The sequence below is a fragment of the Electrophorus electricus genome, chromosome 5 (genome assembly GCF_013358815.1).
Source record: "Electrophorus electricus isolate fEleEle1 chromosome 5, fEleEle1.pri, whole genome shotgun sequence".
NCBI lineage: Eukaryota > Metazoa > Chordata > Actinopteri > Gymnotiformes > Gymnotidae > Electrophorus > Electrophorus electricus.
In genome coordinates, this window is record NC_049539.1 from 23,476,511 (window position 1) to 23,492,990 (window position 16,480).

The window sequence follows — 16,480 nt, forward strand, 5'->3', positions numbered from 1 at the left end:
GTGTAATGTTCATGACATGTAAACACATTTCTTTGAGGGACAGACAGTCCATGCACTCCTTTTCCTGACACCCAGGAAACAGGGCCACGTTTGTTTTTTTCTTTTTCTTTTACGAACTTCCAGCATGGTGCATAGAGCTTCCGTAGCCGTGACCATGACCATTTCCCCTGATTACCTATGACCTCACATGAGGATATGAATGGTGATTGTTCTGCGTTCTGAATATCAGTGAATTAAGATTTGCTCATTAAGATGTACTACTGTCAGTAGTCCTTAGTGGCACTTCAAAAGCTGAGTGGATGCCCTACTGGCTTTTAGACATAAACGCCTCATGCAAGAACATTTTAGCATTTCGTGTCTTAAAAGTCGAGTATTTTCATTTGTGAAGTCTGAATGTCTGTCTGTGAGCCAGCATGTTACCTCAAAAATGCCTTACAAGGCCAGAGAGCCTGCCTTGTGTTCCTCGTAAGAGTCAGAGATGACAGATGTCACTGTGTAATGACATCAGTAGTGCATCTGCTACAGTCAGGAGCTGCCTAAACCCAAGAGTGGAAACAAAAGCTGTGTAACCTCACGGAAATGAAGAAAAAATAGTTTGATGGGAAATTAGATTAAAAAGGTGCCTCGCTGAGGAAAGAATCTGTTCATATGGAAGTGTGGGTGTGTGAGTGTCTGTATGTTGGTGTACATCTGCTTGTATGTGTGTATGCATGTGTGTATGAGCATGTATTCATGTCGGCACGCGCGTTTGTGTGTGTGTGTGTGTGTGGTGCGTTGTCTCACAATTTCGTCCATTCCTCTGGTTACAGTTTAGCTTGGCATTTGGTGAAAACACACACACAGACTTACACACACACACACATCACACATCTAAAGAGACAGAAGCAAAGAACCGTTTCTGACATAGTAAATATCTTGCTTCAAGAACCCACTGCGGGAACAATCATGAATAAATCAGTTTAGATTTGCATGGCACTTCTTGAAGACAGAGCTTGCAAGAGTCTGAGGTGTTGTATATTGATAATTTTCCTCTTCTCTCCTCATCTTTCTGATTCTACTATAAGTGGAGAGTATTGTTTATGATTTCTGTGCTCTTGGGATGGGATTGATGAGGATTTTGATGCGTTTATGATTGTGATTATGATGTGTGATTATAGTGCGCACACAGCGATGCACTCTGATTATTCAGTCAGACACAGAACAGTGCAGGAACACACAGAGAGAGATGTGCCCCTCTGGTCTTCACCATGTTTGCTGGTAACTCACCAAACTTTGTGTTTCTCTTTAGGGAATTGAACGGTTCAGATGTTTAGCTGTGGTCACGCTTTAGGAAAGTTCTGAGGACGATGGAGAAGGACAGGGAATGGAAGAGAGAAAGAGACGGAGAGAGAACAAGAGAAAACAAAAAAAAACAGCATCAGAAAGAACAAGGGTGTTAGAAATAGAAGAGGAGGGGGAAAGGTGAGAGAACTGGATAGAGACAGGTTTGTGTTTCTGTGTGTCAGAGAGAGAGAGAGTGTGAGAGTGAATGTGGATTCCTATTGAATACTAACTGAGGGATTGGAGTGGGATGTAGGATGACATTGGCTGAAAGTCACCATGGAAATGGGCTTCATGCTCCTCCCCGTCGTGCTGCTCTCTCCTGTCATTGGTCCGATTGCAAGTGCTGCTTGGAGCATTACTGCTCCACCCACTCCAGATGCCCCGCCCGCTCCACCCACCACTCCAACTCCAGCCGGCCTGCCCAATGCTCTGGTAAGATTGGACACTCTGAACCCCAGAACTTTCACTGCTCTGGTAAGATCAGAGACTCCGAACCCCAGAACTTTCACTGCTCTGGTAAGATCAGACGCTCAGAACCCCAGAACTTTCACTGCTCTGGTACGATCAGAGACTCCGAACCCCAGAACTTTCACTGCTCTGGTACGATCAGACGCTCAGAACCCCAGAACTTCAGCAGCTCTGGTACGATCAGACGCTCAGAACCCCAGAACTTTAGCTGCTCTGGTAAGGTCAGACGCTCAGAACCCCAGAACTTCAGCTGCTCTGGTAAGATCAGACGTCGGCTTTGCCGTGTGCAGTGCGATTTGTTTTTCTTTCCTTGCTGTTTAATTAATCAGTCACTCATTTCCCAGCATTAAGGAGATGACTCCCTACTGCTGATCCTGTGGATGTGTGTGTGTGTGTGTGTGTGCAATGAGAGGTCGATATTTATAGTGGTGTGAATATTAGCAATAGCAATGGTGCTAACATTTGCAATATAAAGGGCAGAATGAGGAAGGAAACAGAGATAGACGGCAGACGGCAGAGAAGGGGGGTGAGCGAATGAGAGAGAGAGCGATAGAGAGAGTGTAAACACTCGACAGAGTGGATGTGGTTTGAGCAACAAGCTACAGCAGCATAGAGAGAATTCAGAGGCAGAGAAAGAGAGAGTGAATGATGGAGAGAGTGAGAGAGGGAATGCGAGGCAGACCGAGGAACTAAAAGAATGAGGCAGATGCGGACCTTTAAGAGACAAGTACAGAGAAGATTGCGTGTGGAGGTGGAGATAAACTAGTTTGAGTCCTGAGCACCACAGGATGTCAGGGACAGGGGCGAGCGTGAGCCAAGGACCGATCGGCTCAGTGTGGAAGTGTGGATCCTGAACGTGCTGGATTATCAGATCTGCTGCTCTCTCCAGGTGAGAATCGGAGGCTCCATGCTCTCCGGCTGGGGGCTGGAGCTGGGGGTTGAAGCTTGGGGTTGGAGCTGGGTGTAGTCTTTGTTTACTATGTCCTTATTGCCAAGATGACATGGGAAATATGTCCTCAGAAAAGTACTGTGTTCTTAGAATCCTGATTTAATTTGTTTCCACAAGGTGAGGCTTTGCAGTTTTTTGCTTTTTTTTTTACATGGCTGTGCTTTGATAATCTGATTTGAAGTTAATATTATTATTACAAAGCAGTAAAACAAATATAACTTTAAATCCACATGATTTCTGATTAAACCCGTAACCAAATGTATTTCCTTTTCTCTCTTATCAAAGTTGTGCCCAGTGTCTCGGCCTGGGCAAGTGAGGTTAGGTGACTCATACATGGTAGAGAAACAAGCTGTAGAGTCCTGTCCAGATCCGGGCAGTCCCACTCAGATGTCTTGTAGGCAGGACATGTCTGTCTCTTCTATTACATGTTGAACACTCATCTATCTGTACAGCACTGCTGTACATCTCCCAGAGAGAAGCACAAGCTCGTTTTTTCGGATTTTTGGCATAGATGTACAGTGTGACTGACTGCGGAGTCAGAATGGGATTTTTCATAGGGGCGAGGAAAAAATACCACAAAGGTGAAGCCATAGTCCGTTGCGAACAAAACTCATGAACTGCGTTTTTTAAATTTATTTTTTTTAATTCTTGCTGCAGTCTTTTTGCAATGCACCTTTCTTCTTTGTGTTTCAATTGTCTTTTGTTACAGCTTTTGTTTTCACTCTTATTTTTTGCATTCCTCTCTTTTATTTACGCTGCTGTTTTGATCCTTTTTTGATGTGGTGGCAGAAAAAGAGGGGTGAGGCGTGGCCAGAGAGGACGGCACATTACGTTTGTAAGACAACGCAAACCGAGTTTGATTCAACTTATTGTCAATGTGCATGCTACACATATCCCAGCACCCCTGGAGCTGAGAGGGTTGAGGGCCTTTCTTTAAGGGCCCAAGCAGTGGCCGTATGGCAGAGGTGGGATTCAAACCCACAGCCTTCTGACTGATAGTCCAAGGTCCTACCAGCAGGGTTCCAGGGCTGAAGGGAGGAACATTTCTAAGGGTTTCAGCCAGTGGCCGTTGAAAAGCTTTGTAAAATGTTTCTATTTTAGAAGTATTCAGATGTTCAGTATGAATTAGGAGTATAATTGTGTTCTATTGGCTATCCACCAGGCTACTGGGTAGGTAGCAAGTTGGGGGGCTAAGTAGTTTGCTACCATACAAACATCAAGTTTAAACTTGATGCACTTACCCTGGTTCACTAAGATTAATTCTGCTCAGTTTAAACCCTTCATGTATGAATTACATAATAAAATTGTTTTTGTAACTCATAAAGGTCAGTGTGAGATCAGTCTCTCTGTACAGTTTAAAGCCCAGCGTGGTGATGGAGTTTGAGCTGTTGTGTTGCTCAGAGTAATGTGTCTTACTGCTTTGCACAAATTATTGGATGGATGAGGGTGTGTGTGTGTGCGTGTGTGTGCGTGCGTGCGCGCGTGTGAGTGTGTGTGTGTGGGTGGGTGTATGTGGGTGTGTGTGTGAGTGTGTGTGGGTGGGTGAGTGGGTGTATGTGTGTGGGTGTATGTGTGTGGGTGGGTGGGTGGGTGGGTGTATGTGTGTGTGGACGCGCATGTAGCTGTGTGTCCAGTTGGTCTGTGTGTGTGTGTGTGTGTGTGTGTGTGTGGGTGGGTGTATGTGTGTGTGTGTGTGGGTGTATGGGTGGGTGTATGTGGGTGTGTGTGTGTGTGTGTGAGTGTGAGTGGGTGGGTGGGTGGGTGTATGTGTGTGGGTGGGTGGGTGGGTGTATGTGTGTGCGCACGCGCATGTAGCTGTGTATCCAGTTGGTCTGTGTGTGTGTGGGGGGGGGGGGTGCAGTGTGTGAAGTGTGTTAGTATCTAGCTGGATATAGCAGGAGTATGGGTCTCTGTAACAGGAATTGTGTAACCCATAAAATATTTAAAAAACATCAGATAAATTTCTTATGTACCGATTTCCTGTGAACATGTATCTTTAGTGTCACATTAGTGTAGGTTAAGAGCAGGGCCTTAGAACACACTGGTCTACCAATAACCCAAGATGGATAGTCACAAAGCTTATATGAATTATTTCCTGCTCTACAAATCCATATTGGAGGAGCAGCTTGTAATGGAGTTAATTCAGTTTAATGTGACTCACAAAACACACACACACACACACACACACACACACACACACACACACACACGTGTGCGTGCACATGCAAATAAATAGGGAAGGCACACATAATGCAATAAACTGATTGGACGAATAGCCGGCCACCTTGACTGGGAGTGTGGAAGAGGGCGAGCGAGGCTGATGGTGGCTAAAGGGAATGAACATGCCAAAGATGGTCCTTGTACACTAGAGCACTTCAGCACAGTACTAGTGCATGAGTATCTAGTGCTAGTGCGTGAGTATGTAGTGCTAGTGCGTGAGTATCTAGTGCTAGTGCGTGAGTATCTAGTGCTAGTGCGTGAGTATGTAGTGCTACTGCGTGAGTATGTAGTGCTAGTGCGTGAGTATCTAGTGCTACTGCGTGAGTATCTAGTGCTAGTGCGTGAGGTTAACGTGTGAGTGTCTGCCATACGCACACACCGTCCTGTTTGCTGGTCTAATACTGACAGTGAGTTCGGTAGCTTTAGAATAAACAGACCATAAATATCAGGAAAAATTTCTGAAGGATTGTGGACTTTATGAAAGGTCTTCATAAGGTGTGTTCAGGAGCAGAGCTGTGGTGGCTAGCTCAGGGCTCTCCGCCGCATTGTGGGGGTCTCTTGATCGATGGCACTGCATTGTGGGGGTCTCTGGATCGATGGTTAGAAAAGTGGTGTTGCTGTTGTGTTGTGAATGCTCCATCACTGGTGGAGGCAGAGTGGCTATGTGTGGAGGAATGAGGACACAGACAGTACTGTTGAACAGGAGCAGAGCTGGGTGTGTGGAGGGGCGCCACTGTGTGTGGTAATGACTGCACAGACAGTACTGTTGAACAGGAGCAGAGCTGGGTGTGTGGAGGGGCTCCACTGTGTGTGGTAATGACTGCACAGACATTACTGTTGAACAGGAGCAGAGAAAGGTCTTGGAAGCTTTGGCCTCCGCCACTCCATAACAGTCCATCCTTTACTCTTTCTTGTATTATTTTTTCTTAGGTTTTTACTACATTGTCACTTCTCTTTCTCTCTCATGCTCACTCTCATACACACATGCTATGAGTTGCTTCTCAGCAGAGTAAATATCAGTGTTTTTTTATTGTGTAATTACCCCGTAGCAAACTCTTCTTGGTCTCACACACACTCGCCCTGCTGACGCAGATCACCGTGCTGGTGGCTATACAGACCGTGTGAGAGTGTGTGAGACAGAGAGGAGAGAGATGGAGCAAGATGGAGAGGGACAGACCAAAGAAAGTGAGAAGGATGTACTTCGTTAGGATTTGAGTTAGAGGCAAGAAGTATGGAGATGGGGGTGGAGAGAGAGAGAGAGGTAGTGGTAGAAAGTGCATGTGAGGGTTGTGGTTCTGCAGTGAGTCAGCTGGTTCTGTTCCCCTAAATAATAAAGACCCGAGAAATAAAGGCAAGCTCACTGATGTAACATCTCTGCTCATCAACCGTACAGCAAAGAGTCTGCTCTGCGAGAGACGTGTCAGTCAACATGGGACGTGATGCTGTCTCTACGGCAACACCAGAGCAGCTGCTTTGTTTCTTCAGAGCGTGGGCTATGGTGAAGAGACCGTGGACGTACTGAAGGGGGAGGGGTTGCAATGCGAGAGTCAGAAAGTGACGTTTGTGTCCACTTCATTCTGGAAAAAAAAAATCACACGGTGTCAATGACGCGTTCCCGTCCCATTCAAATATCGGCTGGAGTTCGCGCCCACCCGATCGCGACCACCTGATCCACGTAGCAACCACGCAGCAGTCAGCGGTAATCAGCGTTGCTTTGTGTTGTGGCCAGTCCCCATTCCAGCGCTGGAGTAGAAGCGTTTCGCTGCTGTTTCCAAGCTGATCCTCCAGACCTTCATCAGGTAAACCAGATGTTGGCCAGGGAACGTCAGAGCTCATTCCCCAGACGGACAATGCTGAAATCGTCCCCCTTTCCCAGTCCCTTTTTTTTTTCCAGCCACACCTGTCCTAGGCCTTTCCCCTCCCCTCGCCTGGAAAACCTCATCAGAAGTAACCTCATTACGTGCAGAACTGTTTTGAAAGCGCCCTTTAATACCAGAACCGGAACGTCAGGAGCACCGGAACTCTTATGGTCCCTTGTGATTTAGTTTCACATTTCCATTCCATCTGTCAATTAAAAGACGAACTTTTCCACAGTATTGTTGGGGTTGTGATTAATGGACTATGTCCCAGAATAGATCGTAAGTGTGGAAGTGACCTTTCTTACATCTGTCATCCACCACATGTCTGTGGCTCATTCTCTTGCACTCTGGCCTGCTTCATGTCTGTGTTCTGTGGAGCTTTTTTAATAAGCACAGGAAGAGGTGGAGATGATACGGAGAGACGGGAGGTGGAGGCGGAGATGATGCGAGGGCAACGCTGGCAGGAAGGAGGGAATCGCACACAGCACTCTGTGGCTAACTGGTGTGTGTATCAGGGGATATCTACAGGGCTGTCTGAGGGGACCTGCCCGCAGGTAGTGTGCGGTTTCCATGGCTACAGTTCATGTTCATGGGTCTGTACCTGCACATGTTGTTAGATGGGCACGGCAGAAAGGCACTATGGGTCCAGCAGCTGCTGGAACCAGTCCAGCTTGGACCTGTCCAACTGGAGCCATTGCAGCTTGGACTAGTGCAACTAAAACCAGTCCAAATGTGACCAGTGCAGCTGGAACCAGTCCAGCTGAACCCACTGCAGGTGGAACCAGTGCAGGACCCTGAGTGTCATTTTGCTATAACCATAACTGAGTGATCCGCTGCACGGCTGATGCTCAGACTGTAAGAGATTTTGTTTATTTTCACTTCATTTCAAAGCGGCACAGTTCACTTCAGAAACTTATCAGGAGTTTGTGGTCTTGGTCAGCCAGGCCTTTAGTGGTGCGTGTAGCCCTAGTGCTGTTTGCTTGCAGTAGTCACACTTGTTCTCATAAAAGAAACAGAAGACAAAATGAGCTCCAGGTCAACAAATGAAACTTCCCCCATTTCCTTGGTGACTTAAACTCCCCCATGACCTGCGGTCAGTTGTAAAGCAGTCTGCCACTCGGCTCCCCTTCACAAATAAACCCACTGCTGCAGGCAGCAGATGTAGATGACTGTGTTGTGAAATCACCCCTCCGCCCGTTCCGCTTCTTCCCGTAAGCGTGACTTTCCAGGACGGCATGGATCGATTTGTTTTGCGGTGAGCACAGGGAGAAAAAGAGGCGTCATGGAGAGGAGGAGCGTGGGGCTCTGACCTGTCGGGCCTGCTGCGTTGGGCACGCTAGCCCAATCATTTATTATTTATTATTAACAGTTATTTATCATTACATGATTGGTTAAGTTACTCTGGGGTTTTAGAAGCCAATTACTCTAATTTGTGGAATTAATGCAGAAAGTGTATTTGAACCCAACTGTGGGCAATTTTGAGACTTGTATCTCCTTTTATGACATTGCAGTTTTATGACATTGCAGTACATTCACAATCGCACACACTGCAAACCTCTGTTCCACTTCCACTGATTTGACTATCTGGAGCTTTATTACAGAGTCATTAAATCACACAGTTATGTGTGGCATAGTGATTAAAGAACACAGAGGACTTCATGGACAGGAGGTTTTATCAAGCTCCTTCAAACCCACCTGGAGCCGTCTGCCTTTCTCTGAGCCGATGCCGTGGGTAGCTCACCTACTCTGTGCTGTGGGCTGCACTGAAGGTGTTGCCATGGAGTTGGGAGGAATGTTCCAGATTCATATTTCAGATAAACTGTAGTGTTCACTGTCTTTTAGTGCATGATGGGAAAATATTTGTTGGGCTGTTGGTGTTTAAGGCCCAGTTTTCTGGAGGTTCTACATCTGCTGAAACCTGTGTGGTTTTCTGGGCGTTCTTTGTGGATTTAGCCAGGTTGCTTTGGGGCTATTTCTAAGAGAAATAGCTGATTTCTCTTAGAAATGTCAGTTAAACCTCTCTCTGTGTGTGTGTGTGTGTGTCTGCGCATGTCTGTGTCCGTATGTGTATCTGTAAGTGGGTGGGTGCAGCTTCTCAGTTGTGAAAAGTACTATGCACTGACGTGAGAGGGAGAGATTCAGTGATTGCTTCTCTGTGCATGTGTGTGTGCATGTCAGTGTGAAGGTGTGGTGAGACTGTGTGTGTGTGGGTGTTTTGTTTCCTTACAGGTATGCAGTAGGTGTTGATTGCTATGGAGTGCCATTTAGGGTGAAATCAGTGCAAAACTTGCGCGTGCACACACACACACACACTACTTGCACATACCTATGAAACATTTTCACCTAAAAAGCTACTTACACTTGTGTATGATAACCTAAACTTGTATATACACAAACACTTGCACATTCATTCACTGGTGCATAAAACATAGAGTTTATCTATGCTTGTGTGTGTGGCTGCGTGTGTGTAAAACAATTTTCAGTGCACCCAGAAATTGTATCATTGTAACAGAATGGTAAATATTTAACATCTACAATGCATGCTCATCAATATAAGGTGAAGAGAGGTCTCTAAAAAAAGGAAAATACATTATGTCGATGTTTAATTCTGAAATACTGAAGATCAAAGACATTTCTTAATATTTCTTATATTAAATATTTCTTAATATTTCTTAATATTTTTACAGTTCCACCAACATTTAACTCATACTAGCGTTCCTGATCGTCCATGGTACACTTTGACAGGGGTTCATATTAATCAGTGTTTGGATCTGGGTTTTAATTAGCATGTTTGACACAGACAACATATTGGTGACCCACCACTATAAAACACTTTATAATCTAATGAGAATTTCAAGCAAATTTTGGAATACACTCCCTGTGCTAATGAGAACTATGTTTGGATAGTTTATGTTCAAGCATTCCAGTCTTAATTGAATTAGAAATGATGAGATGATACACTGTGTAGCATGTAGACCTGTTAGTAACGACGTGGCTACTTCATAGCATTAGGCTACATGTTATCTTCTCAATCAGCCTACGGTATGTGAGTAAATATTCAGAACGTATATCTCAGCATTGTTTATTAGAATATACTCCCAATATCAATGACATTCATTCTAAATATTTACTAAAATAATGTAGCACATAATCTTAATTTCTAATAGCAGCTATATCTGATCAATAACCTGCAATAACCTGCAATTAAATTAAATTAATTTTCAAATTTCCATAACTCATCATGAGTTCTTAAACCATAGGGACATATAGCTCATTTATGATTAAACAAAGGTCAGACCTTATTTTCACGAGCGTGCTGTACACATGTTAAATATCTTGCTTCCTGTTGCAATGACGTGACTTCCACGCACACGTGGTGTATATGCAAGTGTAAGTTATCATATGCAAATGTAAGTAATAGGCTTTTTATCCAAAAATGTTTCAGATGTATGTGCAAGTGTTTCATAGGTATATGGTAGCAGTGTGTGCGCACAAGTGTTTCACTGAAACAGCCCCTCATAGATTGCTGACTATCATGTGTTAAATATGTCTGTAGTGCGTTAGATATCCGTCCTGTCTGTAGTGTGTTAGATATCCGTCCTGTCTGTAGTGTGTTGGATATCCCTGCTGTCTGTAGTGTGTAGTGTATTGGATATCCCTGCTGTCTGTAGTGTGCTGGATATCCCTGCTGTCTGTAGTGTGTTAGATAGCCGTCCTGTCTGTAGTGTGCTGGATATCCCTGCTGTCTGTAGTGTGTAGTGTATTGGATATCCCTGCTGTCTGTAGTGTGTTGGATATCCCTGCTGTCTGTAGTGTGTAGTGTGTTGGATATCCCTGCTGTCTGTAGTGTGTTGGATATCCCTGCTGTCTGTAGTGTGTTGGATATCCCTGCTGTCTGTAGTGTGTTGGATAGCCCTGCTGTCTGTAGTGTGTTGGATAGCCCTGCTGTCTGTAGTGTGTTGGATAGCCCTGCTGTCTGTAGTGTGTTGGATAGCCCTGCTGTCTGTATCGTGTTTCCAGCTGTGAGTGGCTGGGAGGATGTTGGAAGCGTTGTCGTTCCTCAGCCTTACATGTGCCCCTTCTCACGATGGTTAATTACTGTTGTGAATGATGTGCAGTGGAAACCTCTTGAGTACAGCGGTCTCTATTGCTCCATCTGTCCTTGTCAGTAATGTGCTCCAGGTCAATCACATTCTGCCTAACAGTGCATGCATCATGCGCTGCATATCTATGTATGTGTGTGTAAAGAGAGAGAGAAATATAAATGTCAGATGAATCAGTTCCTTACAATTTTCAATGGTAAAACAGTGTAACTGTACCTCATCACACTTTTCTATAAATGTTAGCAAGCAATTATTTTACATTTACTGTTGTACATAACCCTACTGGCACATTGTACTTGTACATCATACATTAGTGCAGGTGTGCATGCGAGAATATGTATGTAAGCAAGCACAAATGTGTTTACATCTCAACAATAGCCACAACATCATTATTGCAACCAAATTCTACACTCTTATGTATATGTCATTTGTTTGTAAATACGATTATTAGGTCTTGTTCATAATGCACATTAAATATATGCCTGTTTGCCTTGTGCATGTGTGGTACGGACAAATGGAAGTTCAAATAAAATGCGCAGTCATCCTCTGACTTTTCACAACATGCGAGCATCTGACATTTGGTAACTTGGAGTTGACATATGCACTGACGTATGCTCCTGATTGGTGGACCGACTGTGGCGTAGCGTCAGCAGAAACAGTGTAGTGGAGTGGTGAGGAGAAGGGGTGATGCATTCAGACCAGAAGGCGACTGGGACACTGGGTTAGAGATGGAAGTCTAGTTTAAAAACGTCTAGTTTAAAGAAGTGATTTACAGTTTTTACAACTGAATATGCTTTTTCTTCCCCCTCTCCTTCAGCAATGGAAATATTCCACAATTAGCTCTCAGCTGATTTTTTTCAGTACTGAAACTTCTCATGACGTGAATCCGACTTTCGGCACTGGAATCGGGAGCTGCGTTTTCAAGCTGCCCCAGCAGCCAGTCAAAAATGTTCTCCCGCAGCCGTTGCAATGGCCAGGGTGGAACGGGGGTCGCGCAGCACGGTCGGCCCAAGAATAAGAGGAGACAGCCCAACCCCAGGGTTGCCCTGGTCCTGCGTGGGAAGATCCATCGCTTCCTCCAGGGCCCTGCTGACTGCTCTGCCCAGGCTATGGGCATCTACTATGCGGGGATTGAGGAGGAGGATGAAGGAGAGACAGAAGATGTGGACCAGGTGCAGGAGTGCCCCAGGAGGAGAACAGCTCCGGCTGAAACCTGCCAGCCTTCCCAGATGGCAAACGGGCAAGGACAGGATTCTGGTGCGTGTTGCGTCGGAGAGGTCGTGCTGAACCGAGAGGGTGGTGTCAGGATCCCCTGTACTCTACAACCCAGCAAGCCAGTAGAGTTACAGGGGAGCCCAGATCTCAGTGGGTCTGGGTTAGCTTTCGGCAGGGGACCGACTGATGAGCCGTCCATGTGTCAGAAGGATTCTCTGCTTTATCAGTCGAACACGGCTATGCAGGAAAAGATTGAGGAGGAAACGGATCAAGAAGAAGAGCCAAGTGCCATTATTGAGCACATACTGAAGGAATTAAGAGGAATCAATAAAATCCAGGAGGAAATTTCCGACCTGAGGAAGTATCTGTCTTCTGTTCATGGGTCCGTTGAAGAGGTGTCCAGCTGTGTGGATGCAGTTTTAATGGAGATCGAAGGCATTCGCTCAGGTGCCAGGTCAGGTCCAGAGACAGGGTCTGGGGCTGTGTCCACAGACGGATCTTCCCTCCATTATGGATCTGAGAGTCCCCTCTGTAAGGGCTATGGCAAGGTCCATGGTGGCACGCGACCAGGGTGTGAAGAGTTTGATGAGAAATGCAAATCCTCCTGTGCCCAGCAGTCAGAATTCAGAGCTAAAAAACAGTCTGGTAGGGCTCCATCTAATTTCTCAAGCGCTGATGGTAGCATCCACAGTTTATTCGAAGACGATACTTCTAAAAAGAGATCGGACACGTCCCCAGATTCAGGGAGAAGGAAGCTTAGCTTACTTGAGCCCCAAGATGGGAAGGATTGTCCGACTACTAGCTCCCTTTCCTCTGGCCAAAGCCGCAAGTCTGCATCTGATCAAGAGAGACCCTCCTCTGGGCTGGTTCTCCCCAACAGAGATTGGCAGAACTGGGACCAGACAGGGCTGGGACAGAGTGGGAGTAGGGAGATGAGATGGAGTGAAGAGGATCCATACTCCAGACAAGGAAGTTGCGCTGTAGACACCTGGGGCTCTTCAAGGAATGAGGGTGCTGGTATTGCACTGGAAGAATCCACTGGTGCCTGCTCACAGCACATTTCCATGTCATCCAGTCATCACTACAAATCTTCTGTTAGCACACGCAGGGAAGAGTGGCTTGGACATGGAAATAGTCCACATACATGCAAGATGGATGTGCATTCTGAGGGAAAGGAACCCAGTGAATTTGTGAGTGTTTGTGACTGTTCTCAGTGTTCAGCAGAGGGAGAGCCCTGTGGGACTTCTCTGAGACTGTGTCATAACTTTGCTGGTGTAGACTCTGGTTCTTCTTCCTCCAATGAAAACTACAAACATTTCACTTTGAACGGGAAGTCTTTAGATGGTGGTGTTGGTCCAGCTAGTACTGCACCCATAGCTAGCAGGACCTGGAATGCTGGGTACCCAGCCTGCTCTGGTCTGTACACCACCGAACAGGAGTCAAACAATGTGGGATTCAACGTTTTGAGGTTTGGTAGGGCAGTGCTGGATTTCAAAAGTACCCTAAAGGGGGCACTAAAGAAGCTGGAGGCAACTGGGGCAACATCACCAGTGGAAAAAGCTGACTCTTACCCACCCATGTCCCACTGTAGGGAGGTTCAGTTAGACTCTACTGATAGTGAGACACCTAGCCAGGAAGTACCTCAGACAGAAATGCCTTACGTAGAGACTCTTCAAACTGAAATTGCAGTCAACACTTCCGAGGAGTCTCAAGTCAACGACACTGAAACTGGACATCTGGAGCCAAAGGAAAGCATTTCTTCATCAAACCATTGCAATACTGTGCCTAAGCCAGTAGATGGCAGTTTAAAAACTTCTCTGCAGAATAGTGAACCTTTGGGAACAAGTCTTTGTTCTGAACTGGGAGCCTCCAGGGACACAACATTGCATGCCACTGATGTTACCCTGCCAGGATCGACCTGGGTCTCCATCTCTGCTGAAGAGCTGGTACCCCAGGTGGAGCAGAGAGAAACATCAGGGGATCCTATAGCTGAAGAACAGCCCCAAACAGATCTCCCTGCAGAGGCGGAAGGAGATGAAGGAGATCAACCCCTGGAGCTTAGTGAGCAAGACGCTCTGAGGCTGAAGTGTATGAAGAGCTTTCAGCAGATCCTTAGGGAGAAGAGAGGGAGCAGAAGAACTGTCGGCATGGTGACCCTTTTCACGTTCTCTCAAGATGACTTCAACACAGGTATTTTTTTCATCTGAATTTGAACTCCAATCTTTCTTCCATTCTTCATCATCTCAGCAACATTAAAATTTAAGCGATGCACAGTACTGTAGTTTAGTTAGTAGTTGTCAGTATTCTTAACCTAGTCTGATTTTCTGTCCAACAAACAAAGACATTTTCTCATATTCCCTTTGAAATGTCTGAATATGATACTCTCGTAAGAGTTTTCTGGAGATGTCAAACCCATCTCTCAAAAGCTTGCACACTGGTAGCTATGACGAGTAATCAAAGTCTTGGTGAATTTAACCTGTTCACTTTCATCATCCATGTGAGTAGTCAGAATCCAAACCCCTTTAAAGAAGTCTGCATTGAATTTTATCTGTAACTTACAGAGCTGTCTCACTTCCCCTTTTATCCTTTTTGCATCCATTTTTTGTTTTGATCTTTCGCCAGGCATTGAAACTGCTGACTCAGACAGCCGGTGGGTGTTTGGACGGGGTTGTTTTTTTTTTTTGTTTTTTTTTTTGTGTGTAAATGGTGCCCACTGTTTGCAGGGCTCAGGGCAAATTAATTACTCTCCGCAAAAACAAACCTGACATAAAAGTAGAGACGGAAATTAGGGCCCTGTGATAAAATGAATTATACATCTCAGTAAAACTTTTATGAGCACGAGAATTTATTGATAGGAAAGTCCCCAAAGTCTTTTTGTTTAAGATCCACACTAGCAACTAGCACATGCTTCTAATTCTCGAAAGCTTCCTGTTAAATGCTGTTGTGTTCTTTTGTTTGATGTTTGTGATTAATTCTGCTTGGTAATTGTTCGGTATCCTCATGCCTGTTTGTGTTTCTGTTTGATTTTCAGATGGCAGTCAGGATGAAGATCAGGTTATGTTTGATCAGTGATGTCATTAAAACAAACAAACGAACCACAACAAAAACAAATGCTTTCTCTCTTTGCAATGCAGATGCGTGATCCCACGCAAGCCTGCGCAGCACAGAGCACGCACCTCATCAGCCCCTTACATTCGTGTTCATTATCCCCCATAAAGCCATCCTCGCTTACTTTGAGAGCCATTAGACTAGTTCTGTGTATCAAGTGTTTATCGCTTTTGTTTATTGCCTTAAGCTGGTACCTCAGGGATTAAGTGAACAGTGTGAAAAGAACCCTAATGCAGAGACCAAAACAGCTGCAGCGGGAGATAAATCCCCAGCGGTGTTCAACTGGGGATACGGTCTTGTGAGTCAGTCACTTCGACCTCTCACACACACATTTCAACATAGTGCTTAATATAGATTCATTTTAGACGGTGAGCATACCATGCCTCCATGGACAGTGGGGTACCAGATGTGCAACGTGTCGCACACGTGCGAGTCTTCACACCCCTCCGACACAGTCATGTTCTCTCATAGTCAGACGTGTGAGTCCCTGTTTGTCATGCATGCTTGTCATTAATGTGCTCGCATCACATTCTCACCGGAGTCTTCGGTCAGTCAAAATTGCATTTAAATTCAACATGCTGTCCTTGCTGTGTTTTTTTTTTAATGAGCGTGTATAGCAGTATCCTTGAATATTGCATTTACCCATGAATTTTGCATGGCTTACTTTATTACACACACACACACACACACACACACACACACACACACACACAGAATGTACTGGTCTTTGCTGGTTTGCTTTGCACTTGAAACTCAATCAACCGAACTACGAGGCCTCTTTTGTTTTACCCTGTGCAGTTATTGTCTTTGTCTCTCTGGTTTGGAATAGTTTCCTTGTTTTGTGCATGACTGTTGTGATTGATGTCTTCTTGTGCACGCAGGTCCAGACTAGCGATGGAGACCCCAGCCCACAGTCCCTGACCAAGCCTGAGTATTCAGCGTTACTTGTCCTTCGGTTTACTGGACTCTCATTTTATTGCTTTTTGATTTTTGTCTGTTTCTTTTTGTTTTTTGTTTTGTTTCTCTCTCTCTCTCTCTCTCTCTTTCGCACTCTTTCTCTCTCTCAGCAATGCCATGGGTATCTTTGGGATTGACAGCATGCCTGATCTCCGGAGGAGAAAGCCGTTTCCTTTGGTTAGTGAAGTGGTAAGAGCCTCGCATAACTTTGTGCTCCATTTAATATTAAACAGAGTTAAACACACAGTGTCTTCTAGATTGATGACTTGTTGTGTGTA

The 16,480-nt window shown here is 45.3% G+C and overlaps 1 protein-coding gene across 2 annotated transcripts in view; it reads left to right on the top strand.

Moving 5' to 3' along the window:
- The first annotated feature begins 2,420 nt into the window (after positions 1 to 2,420).
- LOC113586784 (protein unc-13 homolog B) overlaps positions 2,421 to 16,480 on the top strand; it is a 54,477-nt gene continuing 40,417 nt past the window's right edge. For both annotated transcript variants that reach the window (XM_035526131.1, XM_035526132.1), the window contains exons 1-5: positions 2,421 to 2,680; positions 11,740 to 14,327; positions 15,169 to 15,191; positions 16,127 to 16,176; positions 16,313 to 16,391. In XM_035526131.1, the coding sequence (XP_035382024.1) occupies positions 11,870 to 14,327; positions 15,169 to 15,191; positions 16,127 to 16,176; positions 16,313 to 16,391 (2,610 nt within the window). In that variant the 5' untranslated portion in view covers positions 2,421 to 2,680; positions 11,740 to 11,869. The remainder of the gene's footprint in view (positions 2,681 to 11,739; positions 14,328 to 15,168; positions 15,192 to 16,126; positions 16,177 to 16,312; positions 16,392 to 16,480) is intronic.